The sequence below is a fragment of the Nycticebus coucang genome, chromosome 16 (assembly GCF_027406575.1).
Source record: "Nycticebus coucang isolate mNycCou1 chromosome 16, mNycCou1.pri, whole genome shotgun sequence".
In the NCBI taxonomy this organism is placed as follows: Eukaryota; Metazoa; Chordata; class Mammalia; order Primates; family Lorisidae; genus Nycticebus; species Nycticebus coucang.
The window spans coordinates 74,265,412-74,293,298 of NC_069795.1; the positions used below are offsets into that span (position 1 = coordinate 74,265,412).

The following is a 27,887-nucleotide window of genomic DNA, read 5'->3' on the forward strand; positions in this document are numbered from 1 at the left end:
AATGTAGAAAGGTTATTTTCAGACACAAAGTAATGTAGAAATTTTACAACCCACAAGTCCTCATTTTTTAGAACAAGTAAATGGAACCCAGAAGGGAAAAATTAGATGCAAAAAGATGTGGTGAATATAAGGAACATGGAAACATTGTGGTAAATATAATTTAACCCTGAGTACAAATAATAAGAATGAAAAGAACAAACTTTTTTTAATGGAACATTCTGAAGGAGGGTAAAGAAAGTTCAGATTCTTATCTGACTCAACAACAGGATAGAAATAGGAATTAACTTAGGTTTTGTTAGAAAAATATAAATTTATTTGTATGTTAGAAATTGTGAAGATCGCAACTAAAACAAATAAAAATAGAATATATAATTTTAATACTGGTAGAGGAAAATAAAGAAAAGAAAGTAATCTTGACTGGTTCAACAGAGAGAAAAAAGGGGAAGAAAAGGAAGAGAATTTATGTCAAATAGAAAATATAATCCAAAAATAGCAAAAGCCTAAGGATATTGATAATCACAATAAATCCAAGTGGATTTAGTAAACTATTTAAAGTACCAATAATTTTCAATTGAGTCTTTTAATCAAAATTCAAGTATATCCTTTGTAAGAGAGATATAAGTCTAAACAATATTACAGAAAATAAAAGGATGGAAAAGATCCACCAAGCAAATACATATTAACCAAAAGAAAACTGGTATAAAACTTTTAATGTCAAGCCAGGCATGGTGGCTGATGCCTATAATCCTAGCACTTTGGGATGGTGAGGTGGGAGGATCATTTGAGATTTAAGACCAGTCTGAGAAATATAATGAGACCCTGTCTCTAAAAAAAAACAACAACAAAACTGCTGAACATGGTGGTTACATGCTAATAATCTCAGCTACTCAGGAGGCTGAGGCAGGAGGATCACTTGAGGCCAGGAGTTTAAGGCTGCAGAAATCTAGGGTGACGCCACTGCATTCTAGCTTGGGTGACAGAGCAAGATTCTATCTCTAAAATATAAAATAAAAATAAAAACAACAAAGAAAATTTAATGTCAGCTAAAATGCAGTTAGTTAAGGTATCATTTTAAAATTTTTTATTGTGTATGGTATGGTTACAACTCCAGCAAAACTAATACAGAAATTGCTACCTATAATCAGGGTACATAGCACGATTTTTCCAAAAAAGAACAATAAAAAATAAAATATGTGGTATTGAAGGTGGCTGAGAATTGTGAGGTAAAGTTCAGAGCAAGAGCAACAGAACCCAAGTAAATAGGGCGGCGCCTGTGACTCAAGGAGTAGGGCGCTGGCCCCGTATACTGGAGGTGGTGGGTTCAAACCCAGCCCCAGCCAAAAACTGCAAATAAAATAAATGGTGAAAATGCTTCTGTGGTTGGAACTTGTGGGACAGGTCACCAGGGTAAGTCAGAGGAAACAGGCTGGGAAAGGCATCAAGCCTTATACTTGGGGTGCAGGTGAGTCTCTGAGGACTGTGCCAGCCCGAGGTGGTTTCCAGGACTATATTCACACAGGCAAGGTTGAAGTTATCAAGGAAGAACACAAAACAACTGGGGACAAAGGGTTTGCAGGTGAAGATGAGGATAAAAGGCCACATAAGTAGAATGTTGGGTACAAGACTTGACTACTGCCTGTATGAACAGCCAGAGGACAGGAATATTCCAGAAATTTTATATTTGGCAATACATGGAAATTCCAAGATGAAGAAAAGATAAAGGAGAAGACTGGTAGAAGTCAGGGGCTAGGTTTTATTGAGGGGTTAAATCTGAATTGATTGATATTTAGCACTACATATTAAGTTTAGAGATTCCAGACCAACTGCTTAGCAAGCTTAGCAGCCCTCAACTGCCACAGCCCTTTAATACAGTTCCTGTGGGTCGCGACCCACAGGTTGAGAACCACTGGCATAAAGGCTAATTATCACCATTCTTGTACTTTACTTGCAATTATTGTAGTTCCTGTCTGTGGATATTTTAACAAGTAGAAAAGTATCACAAAGAGTCTCCTCAGAAATATAAATTTTAAAACAAATCGGTACATCATTGTACTGTCAAATAAGTTGGTAGAGGGATATTTCATATAAAGGAGACTTTTCTTTTGAAACAGGGTCTCAGTGTCACCCACACTATAGAGTACAGTGGTGGCCTCAAAGTTCGCTACAACCTCAAACTCCTGGACTCAAATGATCCTCCTCCCTCAGTCTCCCAAGTAGCTGGGACTATAAGCACACACCACCATGCCTGCCTGATTTTTTTTAATTTTTTGTAGAGAGGGTTCTTCCTCTTGCTCAGGCTGGTCTTAAACTCCTAACCTCAGCAGTCCTCTGCCTTGGCTTCTCAAAGTGCTAGGATTAGAGCACTTGTGCCCTGCCTAAAGTAGCTTTTTAACACTATAAACTCATAAACATTCTTATAAATATTAAAATATTTTAAATGAAGCAAATTTGGGGGGAAGGAGATTGTGTACAGGGGTTCACACAAAACTTCAGCCATTGTCAATCCTAAATTTGTCCTGCAAATACCTCTTAGCTGATTTACAGCTTGAATTTAATCTTATCTTTTAGGCAGAGGCTTTCTGGGCTCCGCTCACACCAGCAATACTTGAGTTTTCCAAGATTGTTGACCTGTTCTGACAACTTGCCCTTTCAGTCTGTTTCAGTCTGTCTGGTCACTTGGGATTCAGAGCAGCCATGTCACAGGCACTGCTGAGCTCTCATAATTAGCGCTCAAGCATTCCCCTCACTTTCTATCTTCTATGTCAGCGAGACAGGCGTCTTTGATCCAAGCTGCTTTTGAATTTTCTTTCCACCCCTGACCAGAATAGAAAAACATGGAGATTAAATGCATTTCGAACCTTCCCCTGTCTACCTTTTTAAGACTCTGTTGTCTATATGAGCATTTGAAGACGTGACCACCTAAGAGAAAAGCAAACCCCAGATAACCTTGGCTTAAGGAAGAGAGAAGTATATTTTTCTCTTACATAAACATGATGTAGATTCCTGTAGGCAGGTAAACAGTCTAGGACTAGTAAAGAAGAAACACAAATTCAGGAGGTACCTGGGATTTTTCTAACTTATGTTTTCATCATTCCTATGGTTTAGTCCAATTCTTGTAGTCCTACGTCTATGCTGCTCTAGGGAGCAGGATCCGCAAAAGGGAACAAGTGTCATCCCCATGTAAAGGAGACAAGTTTTAACCAAGGCTAAAGGTCCCATTTCATTGGGCAAAGCATAATAATATGTATACTTACACTAGTTGTAAGGGTACTGAGAAATGTAGCCTTTTACTAGGTAACAATGTGAGCACCACCCCCAATTAGGCATCTTTATGACTAAGAAATAAGGGAAGAACAGACTTTGGGAGTTTTTTTGGAGATGAGGTTTGAGACACAGTCTCACTTTGTCATCCTGGGTAGAGTGCCAAGGAGACATATCTCACAGCAACCTCTAACTCTTGGACTCAAGTGATCCTCTTGCCTCAGCCTCCTGAGTAGCTGGGACTATAGGCACCTGCCACAATGCCCAGCTATTTTTAGAGATGTGATCTTGCTTTAGCTCAGGCTGGTCTCAAACTCTTAAACTAAGGTGATCCGCCCGCCTTGGCCTCTCAGAGTGCTGGGATTACAGGCATGAGCCACCACACCTGGCCAGGAAGAACAGACTTTGAAGGCAACTAGAAGTCATTGCCAGGCTATCTCTTATTATCAGAAAAATAACTAGTTAAGTCTTTTGTACATCTCTCTTAGTTCTTTTTCTGCATTTTGTATATAATTTGTACAGAGGAAGGTGTTACTTGTTTTGTACAGTAGAGTATTAATGTACAGCAATGACATCCTGGAGACAGCTCCTAACTTACCATATAGCTCATAAAGGAGCACTGCATTTTCCCTTTTAGCAGTTAAAATATCTTTTATAACAAATACATTTTTAAAGAATTATGAGGTATTTCCCTCAAAGTGGACAATGGCACAGTGGAAAATCCAAAGTTATAAGGCAATAAAAGGCATTTAAAATGTATACTCTCTGCTTGTTTCCAAAAGGACTTGAGAGAGTTTGATTTGAATGCTGATAGAGACACATGCAAATATACATGCCTAAAGGAACATGGTACTAGGGACTCACCTCCACATCATCTGTTTGGGGTGTGGTGTAACAAACGGCACCACAAACGAAACAAGTACAGCCCTGCTAATTGTTAAAGCCGGGTATTCTCTGTATTTTATATATGTTATAAACTTTTTGTATTAAAAAGTTAAACTATCTGTAAAAAGGAAATAGCTTAAGTCAATAGAGAAGACCTACCGAAAGGAGAAGGAAACACTAAGAAAGATTTGAAACTTAGAAATGAAACATCAGGCAGTCCAGACAAAGGAAGCAGGGGTGTAGACGTTTCACAAATATGGTAAAACAAAGTACAGAACTTTCCACTTACTTCAGCAAATTCTAATCAACAAAATTGAAAATCTACTCTATGTAAGACATTCTTAAAAACCACAGAGTTGAGACATTTACTATCCAGTGAAAGACACGGGAATGTGGATATATATCATCCAAGGCAAAATATGCTGTCACAGAGACATAAATAGCATTCTGCTAGAGTGGAGAGGAAGGGAGAAGTTTCTTAGAACTGCGGGTGGCGATGGCTGCACAGGAGCAGCTTGGGAGGATTCATAGATGAGGATGCCTTGAGCTGGGTTTGATGGCTGGAAAGGATTTCCGGAAAATGTCGGGGTGTGGTTTGGGAGAGGAAGGTAGAACCTAGTCCAGACTGAGAAAACATCATAAATAAGTCAAGGAGTTTGTAAAACATGGTGTATGTTTGAGAGGCAGTCAGTGTAGGTGTGACGTGGAGCACAGAGCCAGGCTTGGTAGCCGTGGAGTTGGGAAGCTGCAGAGACTGGATCTGAGAAGCCTCACAGGGAATGTCAGGGGTCTGGACCTGGCTCTCCAGGCAGGAGAAGAAGGAAGGAGGGCAGGTTCACATTGGTGACCTCTGTTTTCTCAGAAAGTAGGAGGAGATGTTTGTGAGTCTGTGAAGAACGTAAAGGGTTTAGAAAAGCATAATATGATGAGGAATCAAAAAAGGAACAAAGGGGTTGTGAGAAACCTCAGTCCTCCCTGAGGTATTAGAAGTAAATTTGTCTTCACATTTTCTGACAACAAAAGCAAAGGGACAAACGTGTTAGATTAAGTAAAACTTTGGCTTTTGACAAGCACAAGTACATATACCATGATGTAAAAACACACATGGCCGCTCTCACCACTCTCTTCTTCCCACTATGGGATGATTTTGAGCGACCTTGACATAGGTACCAAGGAAGGTGATAGTGAATAGCTAAAGTATATGCATCCATGAGACGGGGGAAAGGATTGTGAGAGCAAGAGTGGGAGGAGAGGGGAGACTTATTTGTCACTTACTTAGTGCATAGTTAAGAAGAAGTGATGGCTGGGTGGCAGGTTTTGGCCAGAGGAGCAGGATATGTGTGTCCATTATGAATAAGCTGGCTGACATTCGGGATAAGTTCCTAAAGCAATGCTGAGGATTCTGGGGCACAGTGACACCAAAAGTAGAGAAGAGAATTTTCAGTAAAGGAACTCGTAGTGAGAGAAATTTAAATGAGAATTAAGAGACATTGGCTGATAGAGGAGGATAGAGGCAGACCTTTCTCCTCGCTTCTTCCAGAAGGGCATTCATTGTAATGTCAAAGATAAATATGGAGATTCGTAGCAGAGCAAATGGTGGGGCCACAGAGCTTGGAGCGCTGCAGCTCGCCCACCACACTCGCACTTGGAGTCCTTGGCGTCTCCACCATGTGGTTCTGCCAGGGGCAACTGTGAAGTGAGAGACAAAGCTAGAGCTTCAGGATACTTTTAGGTCCTTTTTTCAAGTGCCTGTGCTCTCATTTCGTAGATGAGGAAACAGGTCCAGAAAGATCCCGTGGCTCCCACAAGATTACCACCCACCTAGGGCAGAACTGGTTGGCTGTCCAGACTCTTGACTCACAGTCCAGGGCTCTTCCCACTGTGTCTACTCTGCTGTCACATGGTGTCCCGAGGCTGGCGCAGTTCACTGTGGGAGTGCCACCAAGGTCTGTCCACCCTGATGGGTGAGCACGTCAGTCCCAGAGAAAGATGCAACTGTGGGGACGGGATCTGCAGCCTGCCAGATGAAGGGGCGCCAAGGGAGGCAGTCAGATGGGGATTGCAGGAAATACTCTCAACTGGCTTTAGAGGGCTTTAGAAAAACAATAAATCTATCTACTATCCTGTTTCAGGGATATTAAAATGCAGTACAAATCTCCTCCTCCATTGAGGCTTTTTGTGCCTTCTGGGAACTGATAGATCTTCTCTCTGAAACACATTGATCCTCTGAGGGAAATAGACCACAGAGTTCCAAATCCTCCCCCAACTGAGAGGTGGAAAGCTGGAAGCTTTAAAAGATCTTCCATTAGGAAGGGTGAACACGGCGATAATTATCTGAGTCACTTTTCCAGCACTAACCATCCTTCCCACTGAGACCCATGGGGCCAGGCACAGCAGCAGACCCCTGCAAGGGAGCAAGCTCTGGGGGTCAGCACAAAACAAAACCAGAGGGGACTGCAAATACTTTACCCTGAGGGTTGGTGAGGTGCTGAATAAAGACAGGAGTATAAGTTTTTATATGAAACCTAAGAGAAAGAAGCTACATAAGCCTTAGGTTTTCCTGGCTCTTTTAAAAAGAAATAAGGGAGGAAAAAGGGCAAAGTCAGAGATCTGTAAATTTTTATACATTTGGCCTTAAAATCATTTTAAATGTATATAAGATAAGAAATGAGCCATGGAACGAAGTCCCTTTTATTTTTAGTCATACCCTCAGGCCCTTTCAGTAGAAGAATATGCCCCAGGAGCTGTGTGCCCAGGTCTGTACAGAGTTTAAGGGACAGTTGTGATTTTAAAGAACTCTGCCCTGTAGTTAGAGCACGTGCCCTGGTTTTTTGTTTGGCTGAGGTTTTTACACACACTGTGGTAATACAGGTACCACATGTGTAAGGTGAACAGCTAGCTGTGCACAGGATCTGAGACTCTGAATCACACCTCTATACAATTTTAAAGCCAAAATGGATGAACCTTGAAGATCTTTTAGTCCAACCCTTTGTTTTACAGATGAAGTAACGTGGGTGGGAAAGTTGAAGTTCTTTGTCCAAGCCACAGAGCTGGGAATCATATCCAGGGCTCTTCCTTTGTAGTCCAGAACCCTTGTCACACTGTATCTCTTGTCCTGAGGAGACCAAGGGCCACTCAACAGGTACCATTGACCAAAATGCAGCCTTTCATGAGGCCCTGGTTTCTGTCCATCACAATTGACATTTTGGGGTTCACAAGCCTTTTCCCTAACTGTGTGCCACCTAACCCCCACCATAGACTCAGGACCCATGTATGTTTTCATTGGTCTTTGTTTTACTCTAAGCTGGTTGTTTCCTCTTCAGCAAAGTCAGGAGCAGGTTCTTAAAAACTGAAAAGCAGTCTGATACTTCTTAGTCGCAGCTTGTTCTGGGAGGGAGTAGAGCTCGTTTCCTGTGTCTTAGTGCCGTGTAATCACACAGTCTTTCGTGTCAGAAGTATTTCTGTTGCTTAACTGTCAGAATCCGTGAAGGTCTTTGTGTATATGTGTTTGGTTTTAGAAAACCCTATGGTTCTTGGAATTTTATAACCACACAGTTTTAGTTTTAAATTTTGCATTAGTCATGCCACCTTTAGTTATATTCATTTGGTTGCTAGGAGAAGGGCTCTTTCAAGATAGCTCAAGGAAGGGGTGGATATTACCAGGAATTGAATACCAGCGCTGCAGTAGATCTGGACCTTGTGCAGCCTGGGCCTGCACAACTGCCCTCCTTTGTGGCTCCAGTTCAGATTTCTCTCCCCAAGTCTGCAGTATCCTGTCTGCCTCCCACCCGGCCTTCACACGCCGTCTATACCCTTTCTTTACCTATTGTCTCTGCTTATTCCAAGTTTCTGTTCCCTCATGACCTTGGCTTGCCTGTGGCCTATTATGGCTCCTCTACCTTTTTCCATATCCTAAAATCCTTTCTATCCACAGGTAAGCATGTCATGCTCTTGCTGTATAAGGTGAACAGCTAGCTGTGCATAGGATCTGAGACTCTGAATCACACCTCTATATAATTTTAGAGCCATAAAATTTATAAATTTTAGTTTATATTTTGAAAGATGGGATTTAATTGGCCCCCAATCATTTTTTTTGCCCCCAAGACCATATCATTTGTCACTGGTCACCCTTCAGTGGATTTTTCCATGAGCCAGAAGCCCACCCTGTTGGTCCAATCCCCTGTGGGTGCAGGATGAACTGGAGTCCATGATAGGAAACGTTACTGCCCCAAGCTAGCCCTATCAGCATACAAGCAGGGCAACCTCTTACACAAGGGGTTAGAGCCATGTCCTTGGCCTGCTTGATATAATACATAGTCAAAACAACATAAATCATCAGGGAGGTGGCTGCAAATAATCGAAAGTAGAATTTAACAGCAGAGAGTTTGTGATTCTGTTTTCAACTCTGGAACTTTGTAGCTGAGTAACATGGAGCAACTCTAAGTCTTAACTTTCTATCTGTACTCAATGAAATAAAATACATAAAAACACATTGTCAGCTATCCAGCATCACATCCGTGGAAATAATATTACCTTTTCTAAGTCCCTCTTAAATATAAAACTTTCCGTCTGTGGGATTTTAGCCTTTTCTAAACTGAGTATCTCCTCCAGCAAAGCTCTGAGTGTAGGTGATATGTTCCTTGTTATCTGAATCTGCAGAAATAGCACAGAGAGGTCAAGATTGTTACTTTTTATACAGAGCTGACCCAAACTACATTATTCCTAGAGTATTTTGTTCAGAGAGCATAGGCTGTTAGAGCTGGCACTCTTTAGAGTCTTCTGACCCAAACCTTCTTTGTTTGCAGATTAACTAAGGCTTAGAGAGGTCAGTTGACCTGGATGCTCAGGGCCTGTGGATTGTTGGTTGCCATGGCAGAGGATGCTTGTGAAAGGATTTTAGTATGCCCAAAGGAGTCCCACTGAGTTATAAGGTCAGGAATGATGTCTGTGCTTTTTCTCTATGGTCTTGCTGTATTGAAGATTAGACAGTATTAGGAATGTCCCCACAACTCCTATACCACCACACTGATCGATAATCCTGTCTCTTTCACTGTAGTGAATAGCTTTTCATCTTCACTTTCTCTTTCTTATATAGAAAGGGTAAAACTATAATTCTTGAGGACTCTTACGTTCTCATCCCCTTTGCTGGTGAGTTTGAGGTTAACATGAGGCTATAGGAAATTCAGTGGTTTTGGTGGCAGAAGTAACACAGTCGTTTTATGCTTAGGGAATGAATCCTTCATTTCTTTCTATAATTTTCAGCTGCCCTGACGTGCAGGGTATCTTTCTTTCTTCAAACCGTATGTGCTGAGATTTAAAAAAGGAAAAAGCCATTTTGCAGCTGCTAGCAGCAGCTGTGTGGAAGTGTGGAAACCACACACGGAGACACAAGGCTATTCTAGAAGCCCAGTGGGTGGGAAATCTGCCCTTGGCCAGAAGAGAAGCATCCCCTAGGCTCAGTTCTGTGGACTCTTTGCAGAGGCCAGAGGAGTAGGAGGCTGGTCCCCACCTGCTGTGAGGAAACTGTCCACCTTCATCATGGACATGTCATTTAATCTCTACTTAAGGTAGGCATGGAATCCTGCCTGAGACCTTGTGCCACACACACACACACCCTGATGGAGATTCTTTGATGTCCCAGAGATCCCAGACCTCTTTAAAGAAACAATTATCTTAGACAAGGATGGCACCTGTCTTGATTCTGACATCTCTCAGCCCAAGTTCAGAACTCAGCCCTACCTATACCTGACTTTGAGAGGGAAAATACATTATGGTTGAGAAGACAGAGATCAAGCACAGAAGAGTTTTTGTTCTAACTTGTCTCCTTTGTTCCATTTTCCTTCATGCAAACAGAAGCAGTCAGAAATCTTGGAAAGTGCCACTCACCATGGGAAAGGGAAGGCCGTCCAGCAGAGAGCACACACAGCCACTATTCCCATTTTCTACAAGACAGTTTCCTGACATAGTTAAGATTTAACAACATTTTCAAAAGAAAATAACCACCATTGTTGTCCTTTCTATTGACAACTCTCCATTACTTTGTCACAGTGCTTAGTGATTGAAAGTCAGTGATGATTTTAAACAGTGACTTCACTTGGGCTCCAGTGTAGACAAGAGCTATTGTGGAAGTGAGAAGGGGACGGGAAGAGGGAGTACAAAATCAGAACGCCTCCTTTCCCAGGGAACCCTTGTACCCTCACAAGATGAGGGATGCTCTTGGAGCTAAAAGCTCCCAGCTCCCATCTTAGATGCAGCTGAAGGTAGATAAGAACTGTCTCAGAAAGGTCTGTGCAAGTCTCAGAGCTAAGTGCAACCTTTCTCAGGGAGCTAGGAAGCAGGTGGGGGAGGTTGGTAAGATTGCAGTGTAGGAAGTTCTTAGCAGTGAGGGAGCTGTGAGAATGTGGAGATATCCTTGCCCAGATATGCTGGAGATACACGTCTGTGAAGTACTCCACATGTTCTCAATGACTCAAACATCATAGCAAATAACAGGCTAGGTGCAATGGCTCATGTCTGTAATCCCAGCACTTTGGGGGGCTGATGAAGGAGGATTGCTTGAGGCAGGGAGTTTTAGACCAGCCTGGGCAACATAGTGAGACCCAGTCTCTACGGAAAAAAAAAAAAAAAAAAATAGCCAGTCCTGGTGGTGTGCAACAGTAGTCCCAGCTACTCAGGAGACTAAGATAGGAGTACTGCTTGAGTCCAGAAGTTCAAGGATATTGTGAGCTATTGTGCCAATGCACTGTAGCCTGTGCATCAGAGTGAGACCCTGTCTCTTAACAAAAAATAATAAAATAAGGCCAGGCACAGTGGCTCATGCCTGTAATCCTAGCATTCTGGGAAGCAGAGAAGATTGCTTGAGCTCAGGAGTTCAAGACTAGCCTGAGCCCCTCCCTATAAAAATGGAAAAATTAGCCAGGTGATGTGGTAAAAGCCTGTAGTCCCAGCTACTCAGGAGGTTGAGGCAGGAGGAGCCCAGCAGTTTGAGGTTGCTGTGAGCTAGGATGACACCGTGGCACTCTAGCCTGGGACAAAAGAGTGAGACTCCGTCATAAAAATAATAATAACAATAAAATTAAGTATATATCCTACTCATAGCTTGAGTGTTAAAATGTTCCAGACAGACAAAATTAGACTCAGGAAGGGGAAATCCCACTGTAGAGACCCCTTATCAAAGAATGTAAGAGATGTGAGGAAATTGAGAGTTGATTTGAGCTCCAAAAATGGGGGACACAGAGTCTGGAGAGGAAAGGGGCATTATTTGAGTTGGAATGCTGCCTATACAGAAATCCAGAGGCAGAAATGACCAGGATATATTTGGGTCACTATTAAGAGACCAAGCAGAGAAAATATATAGACAAGTAATGGCATTGGAGTTGAAGAACTAAGTAGGGGAGTGTTACAAAGGGCTTGGAATGGGGACCAGGCTGGTAGAATTTGAAGGGGCAGACAGGGTAGAGTCTGAGTAAATTCTGAAATAGGAGAGTGTTATGATGAAGGTGGAGAGTGGAAGGCAGAGGCAGCTGGTGAGCACCCAGATTACCACCAAAAGACAGAGGAAAGGTTTGTAATAACTTGGCAGGACTGAATGTTAGATCAGATATAAAGAGTCTCAAATGACTACGGTTTGTCCAAAAATATTTTGACATTTGGATGGGTGGGTAGTTAATCTGGGATGAACCACAGTGGGGTGAGCAGGAAAGGAGGAGGAGGAGGAGGAAGAGGCCTGATGTAGTGTGGTGAAAAGGCACACTGGCTGAGAACCAGCGAGACTAAGCCCTGACACTAAAATAGTTTTGCGATTAGATCCTATAACTTGCCTTCATCTCCGCTTTTTTATTTCTAAAATTAGAGATTCTATCCAGGAAAAATTTATTAGCGCTCACTATGTACAACTGTCTATTTCGTGTTTCCCCTGTGGGCTGGCGGGATACCCGAGTCATGGCAGGGTGAATCTCTCTCTGTGAGATCAGTCTGGTTAAATAACCCTAGCACACCAGCTGCCAGTTGCCTTGAGCAAATCTTAGCTTTTGCCTCCCTCTAGTGGCTACCTGGTGCTACTGGACCTGTGCCTTCTCTCTTTTTGTCCCTGGAGAGTTGGTGTGATTGAAAGTTGAGAAGATGGTTGTGATCACAAACCATGGACATGGCCAAGGCAACAGTAGCAAGTGGTGTCCAGAGGGCGTGTCATGATAGTTGGTAACCAGATGGGTAGCAGGGAGGCAGTGACAGGAAGGTTCGGTGTCATGAACCGAACATCCAGCATGGGGTAATAGTATCAGAGCAACCCCCACTCAATAAGTGGGTTAACCTGAGCAAGGCAAGAGTGTGGAGTCATAGGTAAGGGCCCATCTTCACAAAGAAGAAGAAGATAAGATCAGGGACAAGCAGAAATCCTAAGAGGGACTCATCAAGGGCAAACTCTTGATAGGAAGGGGCTATCGGACATTGGGACCCGTCCCGTTGCCGCTGACTCTTCTACTTGTGGCGGCCACATGTTCTGGATCTGGAGTGGTGCCAGCACCTTCAGGGATAGCCTCGTGGTGATGGAGATCATCAGACTGGCTGGCACAGGAAGGAGGTGGATGCTCGGAGCTCCCACTGGCTTGTGGCTAAGCAGGAGTGAAGATGTTATCAGCCGTCACAGTCAAAGAGGGCTCAGAAGCTGATGATATCAACAGCTCTGTCAAGTGGGGCAGTTGAGCAAGGCAGTTCTGAGAAGAGCCCGTCCCTTTCTGAGGGGACGTGTGGAGTGCTGCCAGTCCTCATCCCTGGCAGCACTCCACACTTCTGCTGTTGTCACACCCAGTGTGAACACATGTGAGGACTGTAAACGGGGGAGGTAGGGACATCATGGCTGTCCTCCATACTGCTCTGTACCCAGGCCCAGCACAGTGGCTAGTGAAGAGGAAGTGTGTGAATGAGGAAATGGACCCGCTAAACCCGGGGTCCTGCCTTTGCGATTTACCACTGTGTGATCCTTAGCAAGGATTTCTCCTCGAGCAGCCTCAGTTTTCTCATCTGTAAAATCGGATGATAATGCCAACCTTAAGGGAGCCATGAGGATCAGATAAGGTCTGTGAAACAGCTTGCAAACTATGAGGGGCCCTACAAATGGTAATTACTATCTTATTCCACCTGAAGGTGAGAAACCAGCAAGATGTCCACTGGCATTTCCCTGGCTTGGGAGACAGTGACCAGGGGTATTTGCTTTCTGAATCAAAGCACTAAGAACGTGCTGCTACTTCTGAGCATGAATTTGTGGTTCCTCCCCCACCCCCAGCCTGTTAGCAGCCAGCCGGCCCCCTTACCAGGACAGTGCCCCTGGCAACCAGTTCAGGAATTCTCTTTCCCAGTCTGATTCCAGTCTGTCGTTCCTCTAGGAAGCCTGGTAGAGGAAGAGGATAAGGTCACATCCATGGCTCTACAAAAGAAAATTTTAGCCTAAATCATACTCTAAATCTTTTAACCCTGGCTTAGGAATATATGCTTGGCTTTAATTTTTTTCTTCGTCCGTCAGTTTAGTTCAATATGTGTCATTCAGATTGTCCCGGAAATGGATTTCTACTCCCTAGACACAAGGTATCAGCACAGGAAGACACACCTCCAGCACGTGCCAAGTTACAATTACTGGATAAACAATAGGTAACATATGTCAGGGTGTAATATGTGTCAGGGTTTACCTGTGGTAGCTCATGTGATCTTTGCAATAAATATCTATATAGTAAAAATTAATATGATCCCCATTTTATAGATAAGGAAATTGAGACAAAGGGAGGCTAATTAACTTGCTCAAAATTATACAGATGGTAATGAAGGGACAGATTCAAACCTAAGCAGTCTGGTTCCAGACCCAATAATCCACAAAACAGGAAATGGTCACCCACAGCTGAATAATTGAGGTTTGATAACATTTGGCACACTTGTGACAGTTGTCCGTGGTCTTTAGTTTCCTCTGAAGCTCTACTTTCCAGTGTTGCCCACCTCATGGAGTGGATAATTTGCAGGAATTCCTGGGGTATTCAGAGTATCCCACAACTTCTCTTCTCTCTCTAACTAAAAAGTTGCTCTTTTTAATCTCAGGCTTCTCCCAAGCACCTCTCCTCCCGTTTCTTCAGGTAGCCTTGGGGTTTTCAGAGCCATTCCCTAGGCTCTTTCCTCCTTTCCAAGCTGTGGGTTGTGTGGCAGGAGAATGCCTTCCTGTCCAGGTACAATCCAACAAGCGGTATAGACAGCCTCGGCCTCAGCTGGGGGGTGCCTCCTTCTTGGCAGGATGGCTACCTCCAGGCTAAGGGTCAGTGTTGCAAAGGCCAAGTTCATTGTCCAGCCCCATCTCTCTTGACAGTTTACACGGCTTCCCCAGGGGCAGTGAGATGAAGGGAGAAGGGAGGGGAGCTACCAGTTGCTGGTACTGGTTCTTTTTATCTCTGAGGCGAGGAAGGCTCTGCCCTCACCCATCCTAGAGTCAGTGTCTGGTCTAGGTGTTCTCCGAAGCCTGGGGAGGGTGCACAGAGATAAGGGGAGGACAAACATTTGTATCAATTAGCGTTTTCCTCCTCCCTTGCTGCAGAACACAACATTTGATAATTTTTTTGTTGAATGGACAAATGAATGAACGTTCAGTGGAGCCAAATCTAAAAGCCCGTAAGTTCCCACCTTGGTCTTAGTCATGCCCATGAGCAGCACAAGGCAAGTCTGTTCCTCCTCGGGTGGATCTGTGTCCATCTGTTGGAAGCCTACAGCATCGTGTCCCTGTGCTCTGTCCTTGCCCCCATCTTGTTCTCCATCTCTTTCTGTCCTTGGATGAACGCATGGGAGCGTACACTTCAGATGGGAAATGACAAAGCTGGAAGGCATCGCTTCTGCGGTAGGTGAGAGAACCAAAGACAGTTTCCTTAGCTGGAAAGTTTAATTGAACAATGGTAAGTGGAAGATTCTTTGCGTTAAAAGCCGCAGGAGCCCAAGTTCAGAAAGGGGGAAAGCGGGCCTAACAAGCCCCTGTGAATTAGGTTGAGGTTTCAGGAGGCTACAGACTCAACAGAAGTTAACGGCATGACTTGCCCCAAAGGCCCTCAAACCACATTGATGGAAATACAGTGTCAAGACATGGGCAGTGAGCCCTGATTCATCTGTACTGGGCAGACCACATCTAAAGGATTGGGTTCAGCTCTGTCAGAGGCACAGCAACATACTGACCTTTATCTAGAACAGGTGTCCTCAAACTTTTTAAACAGGGGGCCAATTCACTGCCCCTCAGACCGTTGGAGGGCCGGACTATAGTTTAAAAAAGAAAAACTATGAACACATTCCTATGCACTGCACATATCTTATTTTGAAGTAAAAAACAAAATGGGAATAAATACAATTCACACTGCTTCATGTGGCCCGCGGGCTGCAGTTTGAGGATGCCTGATCTACAAGAAAGGACTATGACAGAACATTTGAGAGCCATTTAAGGGACCATTTTGGAAAACATAAGACTTAAGAAATTCTTGTTCTAGTTTTCACATGTCCTTCATATGAAGCTGTATGGGATAAAGATTTCTTCTGGGTTACCCAAGAGGACAAACTAAGAAAAATGGATGAAAATTACAAAAACAAGGAAAATGTTCTTAAAACCATAGCTTTCCACGAGAGAACAGCTTCATAAGATAGAGTTTGATATTTAGGAAAGGGCCCTGCCTTGAATAGGAAGGTAGATTAGAAACTTACTGAGGCCCAGGGACAATTTCTAGGTTTCTATGATCTGTATTCTCTCTCTCTCTCTTTTTTTTTTTTTTTTTAATTTCCAGTTTTTGGCTAAGGCCAGGTTTGAACCCACCACCTCTGGTATATGGAGCCAATGCCCTACTCCTTGAGCCACAGGCGCCACCTATGATCTGTATTCTTAACTGCCTCTCCCAGCTTTGGGTCTTCTGCAACTTTCTCAACCCTGACTTTAAAAGTCTTCTTTCCACGTTGACACCAATTTGTATATGAATGCATTAGGTATAAGCATGGACCTACAATCATTAATCTAGCCAGATTTACTGAAAAGTGCTCTGAACCTAGAATTTGAAAACCTGTGTCTGATCCTGGCTGTGCTACCCACTGGCTTGGTACCCTAAGTTTTTCCATTCATAAAATAAGAGGAGTTGGATAACCTCTGACTTAACTCATTTGCTTACTAACTCACTCACTCATTAATTCAACAAATATTTATTATCTGCTGTCTTCTAGAAACTGTCTTCCTTAGATAATTTCCTTCCCTTTTAGGGATTCTTTCTTTCTTTCTTTCTTTTCTTTCTTTTCTTTCTTTCATCTGTAAATAAGAGAGTTGTAGTAAGTGAACTTCTGAAAAGCCATGTATCTACCTTAAAGTACCGTCAGCTCAGCCCACATTTCATTGTTTTGGCTACAAAGTTGTCATGGAAGGTTCAGATGAATGCTTTGCTAAGTCAAAAATTATTTTGTTGTTGAAGCACTTCTCAAATCTATTAACTTATTTTTTTAAGGGGAAAGAAGGGATCAATTTCAATTAATACTTATCAAAGGCATATTACATTAAGAGAATCAAAATAGAATAAAAGGAAAAATTGACAAATGCTAGTCATAATAGTTAATACTTACTAAATCATATCGAGACAAACTTTTGAGACTTTGAAAGTCTGAAAATGCCTTTATTGTAACCTTACCTTCCACTGATGGTTTATCTGGTCATAAATTCTAGGTTGGAAATCTTTCTCACTCAAGAGTTTTGAAAGAATTGATCCATTTTCTTTTACATTCTAATGTTGTTGAAATTGCTGTCATTATGATTCCTGATTTGTTGGCTCTTACCTGATTTTGTTTCCTCCTTTCCCCCTAAAGGCTTTTTAAATGTCCATTTTACTGCAATATGTCCTAATACTGTGCTTTATAGTGGGTCTTTTTAACATCCATTTCACCTGGCACTTGGAACATTCTATCAGTCTAGCAATTTCTTTCCTTCCATTCCGAGGATTTTTCTTTATTATTTATTTCTTTCCATTCTGTCTTGAACTTGTTAGATTAATTCTGTAACTTTCTTATATTTTCTCTCTTGTTTTCCTCTTTCAGTGCTCTTGTTATACTTTTTGGAAAATTTCTTTGACATTATCTTCCAATTCATCTATGAAGTGTTTCTTTTCAACCATAATGTTAATTTATCCCCTTTACGAAGCACCTTGTTATTTTTTCATAGAGACAATGTCCTCTCTTGTCTCTCTGAGGATTTATAGTGTTGTTGAAATTTTATTATACTGTTTGCATTTTGTTTTCTCTTCGTTCCTGGTACTTTTTTTTTCTTTTTTTTTTGTTCCTGGTACTTTTATTTATTTATTTTGGGGAGGGAGATGTCTGAAATGTTTTGTGATCTGTAGCTAAATATTCACATTTATAAAGGAGGCACAAAAAAGAAATCTGGGAAGGTGCGCTTATAGCAAGTTCTCACTGGGAAGTGATCTAGCAGGGTACTGCAGGTTTGGGGATGGGGATTTCCAAATGTCAGTATTTGAGTGTCTGTAGATCTTTTTGGTTTCTCTAATGAATGATCCTAAACTCTGCCTAAAATATTTATATGTGGCTGCTAGTATTCTGAAAGCCAAGAGGGACAAGGATGATGGCCATCTCCCCTGCTGTATTTAGGCTGTCATTGAATTTCAGATTGTCAGAAAAGTATGCCTAGGATAGAGGAGGACATTGATCCCATCCATCTTTCTTTCTTTCTTTCTTTCCTTCCTTCCTTCCTTCCTTCCTTCCTTCCTTCCTTCCTTCCTTCCTTCCTTCCTTCCTTCCTTTTTTTTAGAAAAGTCACACTTAGTTGCCCTTAGTAGAGTGCCATGGTGTCATAGCCCACAGCAACCTCAAACTCCTAGGCTTAAGCAATCCTCTTGCTTCAGCTTCCCAAGTAGCTGGGACTGCAGGTGCCCCCCACAACGCCCACCTTTTTTTTTTTTTTAGAGATGAGGTCTTGCTTTTCCTCAAGCTGGTCTCAAACTCCTGAGCTCAAGCAATCCACACACCTCAGCCTCCCAGAATGCTGGGATTGCAGGCATGAGCCGCCGTGCTGGGCCATCCCATCTTTCTGTGTTAGCCCCACCTACGCCTCCACTCTCAGTGGCTTCTACTTCCTGAGACGGTCTGAGGGCTGTACAGAGATAATCTGCAGGAATATGCATCTCATCTTCTCATTCAACCCACTCTTACATCAGCTTTCTGCCATTAAAAAAAGGTTGAATTCTCTTATTCATTATTCCTTCCCATTCTCTTTGTTCCTGTGGGTTTATATCTCTCCTCCACCACCATGACCTTAGTCATTTTTGTCAGATCTAGGAATTAGTGAAAATATAGCCAAATGATTAAAGGGCAAGATAAATTTTGAAAAGGAGTTCAAAAGTAATAAACTGGGCCAGGCACCGTGGCTCATGGCTGTAATCCTAGCACTCTGGGAGGCAGAGGCGGGTAGATTGCTTGAGCTCATGGGTTCAAGATCAGCCTGAGCAAGAGTGAAACCCTGACTACTAAAAATGCAAAAAAAAAAAACTGAGGTACGAAGATTGCTTGAGCCCAAGAGTTGGAGGTTGCTGTGAGCTATATGACACCATGGCACTTTACCCAGGGTGACAGCTTGAGACTCTCTCTCAAAAAAAAATAAAATAATAAAATAAAATAAGTAATAAACTGTGGGATCTGTGAGACATCAATAGGAAGAGGTGGGTAGTTAATGAGAGAGACCTCACAGGCATTGTAGCTAGACATCTCAGTTACAGATCAAGCAGTAATTCATGGAATTTATTCACTCATGCATTAAATTTGTATTTATTTATCTCCTGCTATGTGACAGCCATCACTCTACACCTGGGAGACATGATCATGAGCAAGACAAAGAATGCTCTGCTCTCTAGGATCTTATATTTTGATACAGGATAAGAGCAACAAATAAGTTAGCAAATTAACAAGGTAACACATTAATGATAAGTGCCCAAGAAAATTAAATAGAGCTGTATGCTAGACAGTGAATATAGAAAATACCCTACTCACAGAATATGAAATCTGGAAAAGCCCCTTAAATCCAACTTGTTCATCTTAAGAATGAGGAATTTCAGGTCTAGAGAGGAGAAAGTTTAGTTCAATGTCATGAGTAAAAACTGCATGAGCACCAAGGTCTCCTGATTCCCACTCCTGCATTCTTCCCACTGTTAATTACTGTGCAATTCACAAGACCTAGGAGGTGGTGGTACTCCCTGCTAAGCACCATGGGGAACAACTAAAGCAAATAGCTCCTTCAGCCCTAGCTAGCACAGATAAAACAAACAGTAAGCTTTAGCCTCTTCTTTGGACCTGGCAGCTCCCATGGACTATCAACACGCAAACTGAAGAAATCCCAGAGCTCCTCAAGAGTGTTCCTAAATGCCCACACAGTGCTTTATACATTTGCTTCAAAAATTACAATCAGCTCCAGATGAAAACACAGCACTAAACTCGTGTAAAGGGACCTCATTTCTGGAGAGCTCATCCGAGTCTGAGAGAATGCAGGGACAGAGCATTTGTGGGGAAGCATTTTGAAGCTGCTCTTCTGAGGCACACCAGGACTTGGGGCTTTCCCGAAGCATCCATAGTCCTGCAGCTTTTCCCCTCCAAGTATTATGCTTTCTTGAAATATTTTCATTTTTTCTTATTACATTTGTTGATTTGCTTTAAAAGTCACTATTGTTAGTTTCTTTATACACAATGACATGAGAAACACTAGGCAAAACTGGAAATTAGAAAAGAGGGGGGGAATCACCCAGAGTCCACCACCCGAGAAAACCAATGCCAACATTTTGACAAATTCCTTGTTATTTGTTTCCTGTGAATAGAGTTGTCGAGTTGTTAATGATGTTCTTTGTACAGTTACAGGCCTATACGTCCTGACTTTTGTTTTGATCTGTGACTTTATATGATATGAACAGTAGTTGAGCTATAGCTACTGACAGCACAACTATCATTCACTTAGTGGACGTACCATCACTTAACCATTCCCTTCTTGGTGGATTTTTATATTTTAGTTTTAGGGATGTTTTGATGTTATTGTTGTAAGCTTTTTCTCATGTGAAAGAATGCTGTTATGAGCATCTTCAGGCTTAAAGCTGTGTAAGTGCAGCTGCATGTTACTCAGATGGTACTTTTTTTCAATGAGAAAGAACTCATATAATATTCTGCTTTGAGGCACTTCATGGTGAAAGATGTTAACTAATTAAACAAAATCATTCTCTAACAGTGGAATTCCAGGCATTAGCAGCAGGTTCAGGGAATGTTGAAGGGAAAAGAAAAAGACTGTTTTTGCAAAGGAGTTAGCACAACTCCTTGGTGTCCTTGAAACTGTGCCAAGTAGGCATGATCCAACTTTACAGTTTTCTATGGCCAGCTCTGGCCTCCTGTGTGGCCACTCATATGTAGGTGTAATTCATGTCAAGTCTGTGCCTGTGACCGGCCAGGAGTTGTGGAGGAATCAGGTGGACAGAGTTAGCAGGCAGCCAGGAGAGGAGGAGGAGGTCTGCCTTATCTGATGGGCACTGCTGAGAGTGACTCTCCTCTGTCAGTGTCAGGTAAAGCAGTTTCACAAGTTGACCTTCACAGTTCTCAGAAGGCTCAGATGGCAGGTATTGTGATCAGTAATCAGACTCGTGGGAAAGGGGTGCCTCTTCCTGTGGAAGCTTCTTGGAAAGCAAGGTAGAATGAAGCTGCAAGAGTGAATCTTCATTTTCCATAAAGGAATCCTGGATCCCACCAACCCTCTGTTTTTAACAAGAAAAGCATATGATGAATTGGGGGACATCTGGGTCACTGTTTTAGACACTGACTTAGGGTCACTTCTTCCAGTTCGTCTCAGTTAGGGCAAGATTCCATGAAGATTATTTAAAAGGGAAGAAATGCAATTTATTACATAACCATTTATGCACATATAAACAGTTGGACCAGTCTATTCCCAAACATGACATCAAAATTGATTTCTTTTTTCATTGCTTCTCTATCCTCAACCCCCAAATTTAAATAGTAAATTAATTAACACCTCCAGGACTTTTTTTTTTTTTTTGAGACAGTCTTACTCTGTCACCCTGGGTAGAGTGCAGGTGGCATCATTGTAGCTCACAGCAACCTCAAACTCTTGGACTCAAGCAATCCGCCTTCCTCAGTCTCTGCAGTCGCTGTGACTACAGGTGCCTACCACTACATCTGGTTAGTTTTTCTATTTTTAGTAGAGGCAGGATCTCACTCTTGTTCAGGCTGGTCTCCAACTCCTGAGTTCAGGCAATCCACCCCCCTCGGCCTCCTCGAGTGCTAGGATTATAGGAGTGAGCCACCATGCCCAGCCTCAGGACTTGCTTTTTAGATAAACATTTGTAGAGCTAACTCTGCTCAAGACACTGTCCTGGGTAATTTTTAATTATTATCTCATTTAATATTTATAACAACCTATGAATTAGGTGTCGTTACTACTCCCAGTCAACAGATGAGGAAACTGAAGCAAAGACATTAAGTAGCTGGCACGTTGTCATAGACGTACACCTGAAACCACTCGGCTGTGCTGCCTCTGGAGACACTAAGATGCTCAGATGCTGAGGCTCTGAAATGATAATAATGGAACGCTGGGGGTTGAGAGGAGTGTTGTCCTAGCTCTCTGAATGCCATTAGAAAACCATCAGGGAATAATTGTGTTCTTTTTCATAATATAGGAAGCTTATAGGGGCAATCTAGCTCACACTGTTTATACAAAAAGGAGGTTCAGTTAATCTCCAAATATTAACTGAGCAAAAATAGACCTAAATGAAAGCGATTCTTTCTGGCAAATTTGAGTGAGAACTTTGAAAATGCAGATGGGGTTACTAAGGGTGGTTGGGAAATCTCCCGTGCTGGAAAGAAAGGAGCACAGCTATCACTGAGGCACGGCAGGGAGGAAGGGCAGGAGTGCTTTCTGCCCCTCTGGGAAGGACTGCAGAAAGTGAAGGAGGCAGTTCCACCCAGGGATTGGTCAACAGGGGAGCAGTCTCCTCTAGGAATTTCAAGGACCCAAAAAGGAGAAAGGCTGGGAAAGTAAGGACAAGCATTAGATAGAGTCTTGGCAGCAGGCAGTTGGAGGAAATCCAGGCAATTAGCGTCAAAAACGTTTAGCAGGCCTTAGGCTGGGTTTTGCCAGAGAAAATGTCGGAGAAGGTCTCAGGAAGGGGGCCAAGACTCAGATGCAAAAGGCCAGAAAGGAGGGGATTCTAGAAACGGGGGTACAACGTCAGAGAAGATCCAGAAACACACGCTGACTTCATGCTGAGATTTTGTGCCACCAGCTCAACTCCCTACATTTCCCTGAGTAGAAATAAATTTGGTCTTAGAATCTTGAATAGGATTCAGTTGATAGTTTGAAAGTTAATCATCCATGGCAGATGGTAAAAATATATACAGTGAAACATGCTATGGCTTTGGAGTTTTGAATGCAGTGTAATGGAGCCTCCTAGTGCCCAGCAAACCACGTCTGACCTCTGGGGTAGTGAAGGATGAGCATAATCCCCCCACACACCTCGGGTTCAGCCAGAGGATGGCCATCCATTGGGAATTGTGCATAGAGAGGCCAGACCCAAGCATGCATCATGAATGAGCCAAAAAACTAAAGGGTACTGGGTGGATGACTTAGAGAAATCAGGGACCGTGTTAAAGAGAAAAATAGGGGTTTTACATTAGATTGGTAAAAAAGATTTTTAAAATGTCAGCAGGCCAAGCATGGTGGCTTATGTCTATAATCCTAGCACTTTGGGAAGCTGAGATGGAAGTGTCTCTTGAGGCCAAGAGTTTGAGCCCAGCCTGGGCAAACATAGCAAGACCCTCTGTCTCTACAATTTTTTTTTTTAAATCAGTGGGACATGGTGGTAGTTCTGACTACTCAGGAAGCTGAAGTAGGAGAATGCTCAAGCCCAGCAGTTCAAGGCTACAGCGAGCTATTATTACACCTCTGCCTGGGTGACAGCAAGACTTTGCCTCAAAAAGAACAAAACAAAGCAAAAAGTGAAGTCCGTAGGTGGGAGATGTAGAGTAGGTTGAGATGGGGGTGGGGGGGGTCTCTGTTCTATCTCAGCTGTGAATAATTTCACAGGGTGGGGGGGAGGGAAGTGGTCCATAGACAGCATCACGTCAAGAGTGGGAATTCATTCCCTGGCTCTTCTGAAATGGAAAGAGGAAAAAGAGAAAATAAGATCCCTGGGCTTCCTGAGGCTGGAGACCTGCTCACACACAGTGAGGGCCAGAACTGGTCAGAAAGAAGAAATGAAAGCATGTGTTTCTAAGAAGCTGATAATTAAGTATTTGTGAGGGAATGTGGTTTTCGTTGTTTAATGAGGGGCACACTCTGTGAAATTAACTTTCATTAAATGTGAAACCACAGTTGAGGAGAAGGCTTACAACACTGCTCTGTGGGTGAATCACATTTAAAGATCACAAGTAGAAGTCTTATAAGGGTGCCCAGATCCCTCAAAGTTCATTGGTCCCTCTGCCCTTGACTATGCCCTGTGAGATGCCAGGCAGGGCTCTTAGAACTCTTCGATATGATTCCAGTCTTGGGTTTCCTGAAGCAGTGTGCATCCTGAGTCCCCTGGGCACCCTAAAGCTTCCCTGTTGGTCTGGGGAGAAGATGAGGAAGGACTGTCTCATGGCAGCTCTTCCTGACCACTGTCTCATCCTTCCCTCCTTCCTAGCCCTTCCCTTGGCTGACACTCATGGGAATTCTCTTCTTTCCATGGGGTGGGGACCTGGTGTATTAAATTCTTTCGACCAAGACATTCATCCTGTATTTGAACCATAGTGGTTTTTTTGGCTGCATCTAAAGCTTGAGCACCTAAGAAGTTGCCAATTGATCATCATTCCACTTCCTCCCTGGGTTTTCTGGGCTGGATTGCTCTGCCATCTCAGGATGCAGCCAGGCTTTTCTCCAGAAAATGTCTTGAATTGTAGAGACACAAACCCTGGCTCTCCACCCTTGCCTACCTTGTCCCCCACATCCCACCTCTCTACCCTGACACTCCACTAGTGATCTGGTTGTAACTTTCCCAAGGGGGTCTGGACCTTGTATCTGTTTGGTATTCTGGGTGTTTGCCCAGAATGTGTTTAACAAGGCTCCACAATGTATTTGGACTAGGACATTAGTATGGCTGCTGGGGCAGAGAATTCGAGCCCTGAAGGCTTACTCAGAGATACACAGACTGAATTCAAGGTCCCTAGAAGTGATACAGGGGCTTTCCCTCCGAATCAGGTTGGGGTGACCTTCAGGGGGTAACAAGCTGGCAAGCTGGGCCTCTCAGCTTCCTCATTCCTTCCCTTCCCTACCTCTCTCCCTGCCCCTAAGTACAGCTGCTCTTCCCATCGGGACACTCTCAGTTCTGTGAGACAAATACCTAGAGCACTGGGTGCAGATATATGTTCCTGAGTCAGACATGGCTGCCTTCTTTATTCCTTCCCCTGGTCCCAGGGGCTCAGACAACATGAAGCAACTTTATTCCCCTCCCAGATGGACAATGTTTTGCCTCTGCCTTTGGGCTAAAGCCCCATTCTTTTGGGGAGTACTCACAGACTCTATTTTAGGCTAATGGGATTAGAGGGAAGGGACGTTGTCTCTGCCATTATTCCCAGACATCACCTGGAATCAAGTGAGATTGAGCAAGTTAGGAGTAGGTGCCAGTACAGGGCATAGTGGAGTCCTTGGAAGGGGAACAGGGACACACAGAAAAGGGCTCTAAAGGCACAGTTAGCTGGAAGCATGGCAAGGGAATAAGGAAAAGAACCCTAATGAAGCAAGAAGGAATTAGAGTCAAAGCCCTGGTTCTGGGCTGGCTTCAGACTGTGGCTGCAGCAAGTGATTGAATGGCGCTGTGCTAATGACTTCCTTTCTCGTTTTCTTTCCTGTTCCCAACCTCTTCTCCATGTCTGCCTTCAATCCACCCTGAGTCCCATCTCTCCTTTTCTCCCTTCCCTTCGGCTCTCCTCTGCTCTCCCACATCCTTCGTCCCCTTCCCTTCTTGCCCTCTGCTTCCCATGTCCCCCCTTTCCTCCACGCCCTCACATTCTGCCTCCCCACCAAAGCTCTCTGGTGGATGTGAGTTGACCGTAGTCCTCCAGGACTTCAACGCGGGCCATAGCAGTGAGCTGACCATCCAGGTGGGGCAGACAGTGGAGCTGCTGGAGCGACCCAGTGAGCGGCCTGGCTGGTGTCTGGTCCGCACCACAGAACGGAGCCCACCCCAGGAGGGCCTGGTCCCCAGCAGTGCGCTGTGCGTCTCGCATTCCCGGAGCAGCGTGGAGATGGACTGCTTCTTCCCCTTGGTCAAAGGTAGGGAGGATGGAAGGGGAGGGAGACATGGGCCAGTAAGGCCACAGGCATGGGCCTGACTCTCACTGAAGAATGCCATGGGATTGTCCTGTCTCAGGACCCCAGTTTGACCTGTGGGATCTCTCTGAGCTGGTTTTGAAGGGGGTGGTTTGGAAACTCAAAGAGAAAGTGTTAAGGGGAAGCCGTGTGGCCTTAGGGAAGTCATTTAACCTTCCTGAATCAGTTGCATTTTAGAAACAAGGGTTGTATTAGATGACCTCTAAGATCTGCGTCACCCTACACTCAGACAAGTCCTCTCCTACCCAGAGCCAAATGTGGCCGGAATTCCCTTCCCTCCATTCACCCATGTTCCTCCTCAGGAACTGCTCTCTGACCCCCACCAGGTACTCCTGCTGCTACAGGAAGAAGCCAAGAAGTCAATGGTCCTCCTTTTAGCCCTGCCAGGGTTGGAGGTCCACGGTTCATCTGTGTGCCTTTGATGGTAAATTATTCAGGCCTTGCCTTTTACTTTCTGTAAGCTCAGTGTTCCCTCCACGTCCCTGTTTATTCACTTTTTCTCACAACAGGGAGACTAAACTACTCGGAATGTGATTCTCCAAGGTTGCTCTATGGGTTAGTCACGTCAGCTTGCCCTGGGAACCTGTTAGAAATGCAGATACTCAGATGCTGCAGACCTGTGGGGCCCAGCACTCTGTGGCCTCACGAGCCCTCCAGGTGACACTGGTACACACTCAAAATTGAGATCTAGGATCACACCTGTAATGCCAGCACTCTGGGAGGCCAAGGTGGGAGGGTTATTTGAGCTCAAGAGTTCTAGACCAGCCTGGGCAAATCTCTACAAAACGTAAAAAATCAGCTGGGTGTGGTGGAGGGCACCCTGTAAGTCTCAGCTACTAGGGAGGCTGAGGCACAAGGATCTGTTTGAGCCCAGGAGTTTGAAGTTACAGTGAGCTGTTTGAAGTTGTGTCTAGCCTGGGTGACAAAGAAAGTTTGAGATCCTGACTTCAAAAGTCAGACTTGGCGGAGGCTTCAGGGTTAAGCTTTTACATTGAAAAAAAACTGAGGATGCAGAGCCAGGTCTTAGCTTGGAGCTTATTTTTGTAACACAGCATTGGGACGCCCTCTCTTCAGGTCTGTGCTAGATATTTATGGGAAGAAAGGGGGAAGGAGTCTGGTTCTGTCAGGAGGCAGGAATAAGAGTCACCGTGGAGACCTGCTGTGTTCCTGATGGTTAATGTATGGGGCTTATTGCATATTGGAATGTTCCCGCCCTGGAATGCTGCTATCTGGCCCTACAGCCTGACTTCCTCCTCTCCTCCACTAGATGGCAGTGGCAGGCTGTATAATCTGTGCTGCTGGACTTCCATCCAGACTCCCTGGTTTATTTCCACCAGGAGAAAAACTCCAACTAAAACCACCGCCCTGATTTTCCACCTACCCCCACTCCCAACAGCTGTGCCGCCCACCCCCAATTTAGTTATTGCCTGCTTTTTCCCCTTTTCTCCGAGGACTAAGAAGGGCTGTGCCAAGAAGTTGTGGGGACTTGTAACTGCATGTGCAGCTTCTCAGGCCTTTGAAGTAGCTGCCTGGACAAACTCCTGGGACCAGGGAAGAGGAAAATCAGGGAAAGTCAGGGATATGGTTCTGTTTGAAGTACAGCCAGGTGGAAAGAAGAGCACACAGATGGTAGATTATAGTGAGGGTAAAATGAGGTAACAGTTACAAAACACAACAGTGCCTTGCCTCCAGTAGCAGTTGGTTTGCATGGTAGGTTATCATTATTATATCATTTATTATAGATTATCCAGCAAAATAACTACAGACTCCCACAAGTCCAGTTTAGAGGGTCTCTCAGACCAGACTAAGGACAGCAATTAATTTGCTGCAAAAGGCTAATGTCCATTGAATTCTCAGATGTGGGTTTGTTCACCATGAGGGACTCAGCTTCAAGGGGAGAGTCAAGACTTCCTAACCAGACTTCCCTAGCCTGGCTTATCCCTCCCAGCTGGGCCCACTACGTCTGCAACTTGGCAGGAGCAAACCCAAGGCAAAGAATCAGAGAGTAGTATCAGAGTCGATCTGTGCTCTAGAAGTTGTGGGTAGAATCATTCAGGGTAAGAAATAAGGTGGGGGCCCTCTCCACTGAAAGATAGGTTAGTGGAGGTTTAACTAAAAATAGGGTCTGAGGACCAAGAATGGAAAATAGAGGCAAGAGAGAAAGCAGGGAGGGAGGCTGTCATAGAACTTTCCAGCGAATTCTGCCAAGTATGGCTTCAGAAAGACAGTGCCTGTCCCTCGTTTCCTTGGCTCTCTTTATTTGCAGGTTGGTTCCACTCTCCTCAAGCATGAGGCAATTATGCTGGGCCTTCAAATGGCAGCCTGTGAGCTCTAGTAT

General features: G+C 43.8%; 1 protein-coding gene across 16 annotated transcripts in view; it reads left to right on the top strand.

Annotated features, from left to right (window-relative positions):
- KALRN (kalirin RhoGEF kinase) overlaps window positions 1–27,887 on the top strand; it is a 744,321-nt gene that overhangs the window by 557,081 nt on the left and 159,353 nt on the right. For all 16 annotated transcript variants that reach the window (XR_008374862.1, XM_053564434.1, XM_053564435.1 and 13 more), the window contains exon 34: window positions 25,246–25,492. Coding sequence is in view for 15 of the 16 variants with exons in the window: in XM_053564434.1 (XP_053420409.1) it covers window positions 25,246–25,492 (247 nt within the window). In the remaining variant the exon portion in view is untranslated. The remainder of the gene's footprint in view (window positions 1–25,245; window positions 25,493–27,887) is intronic.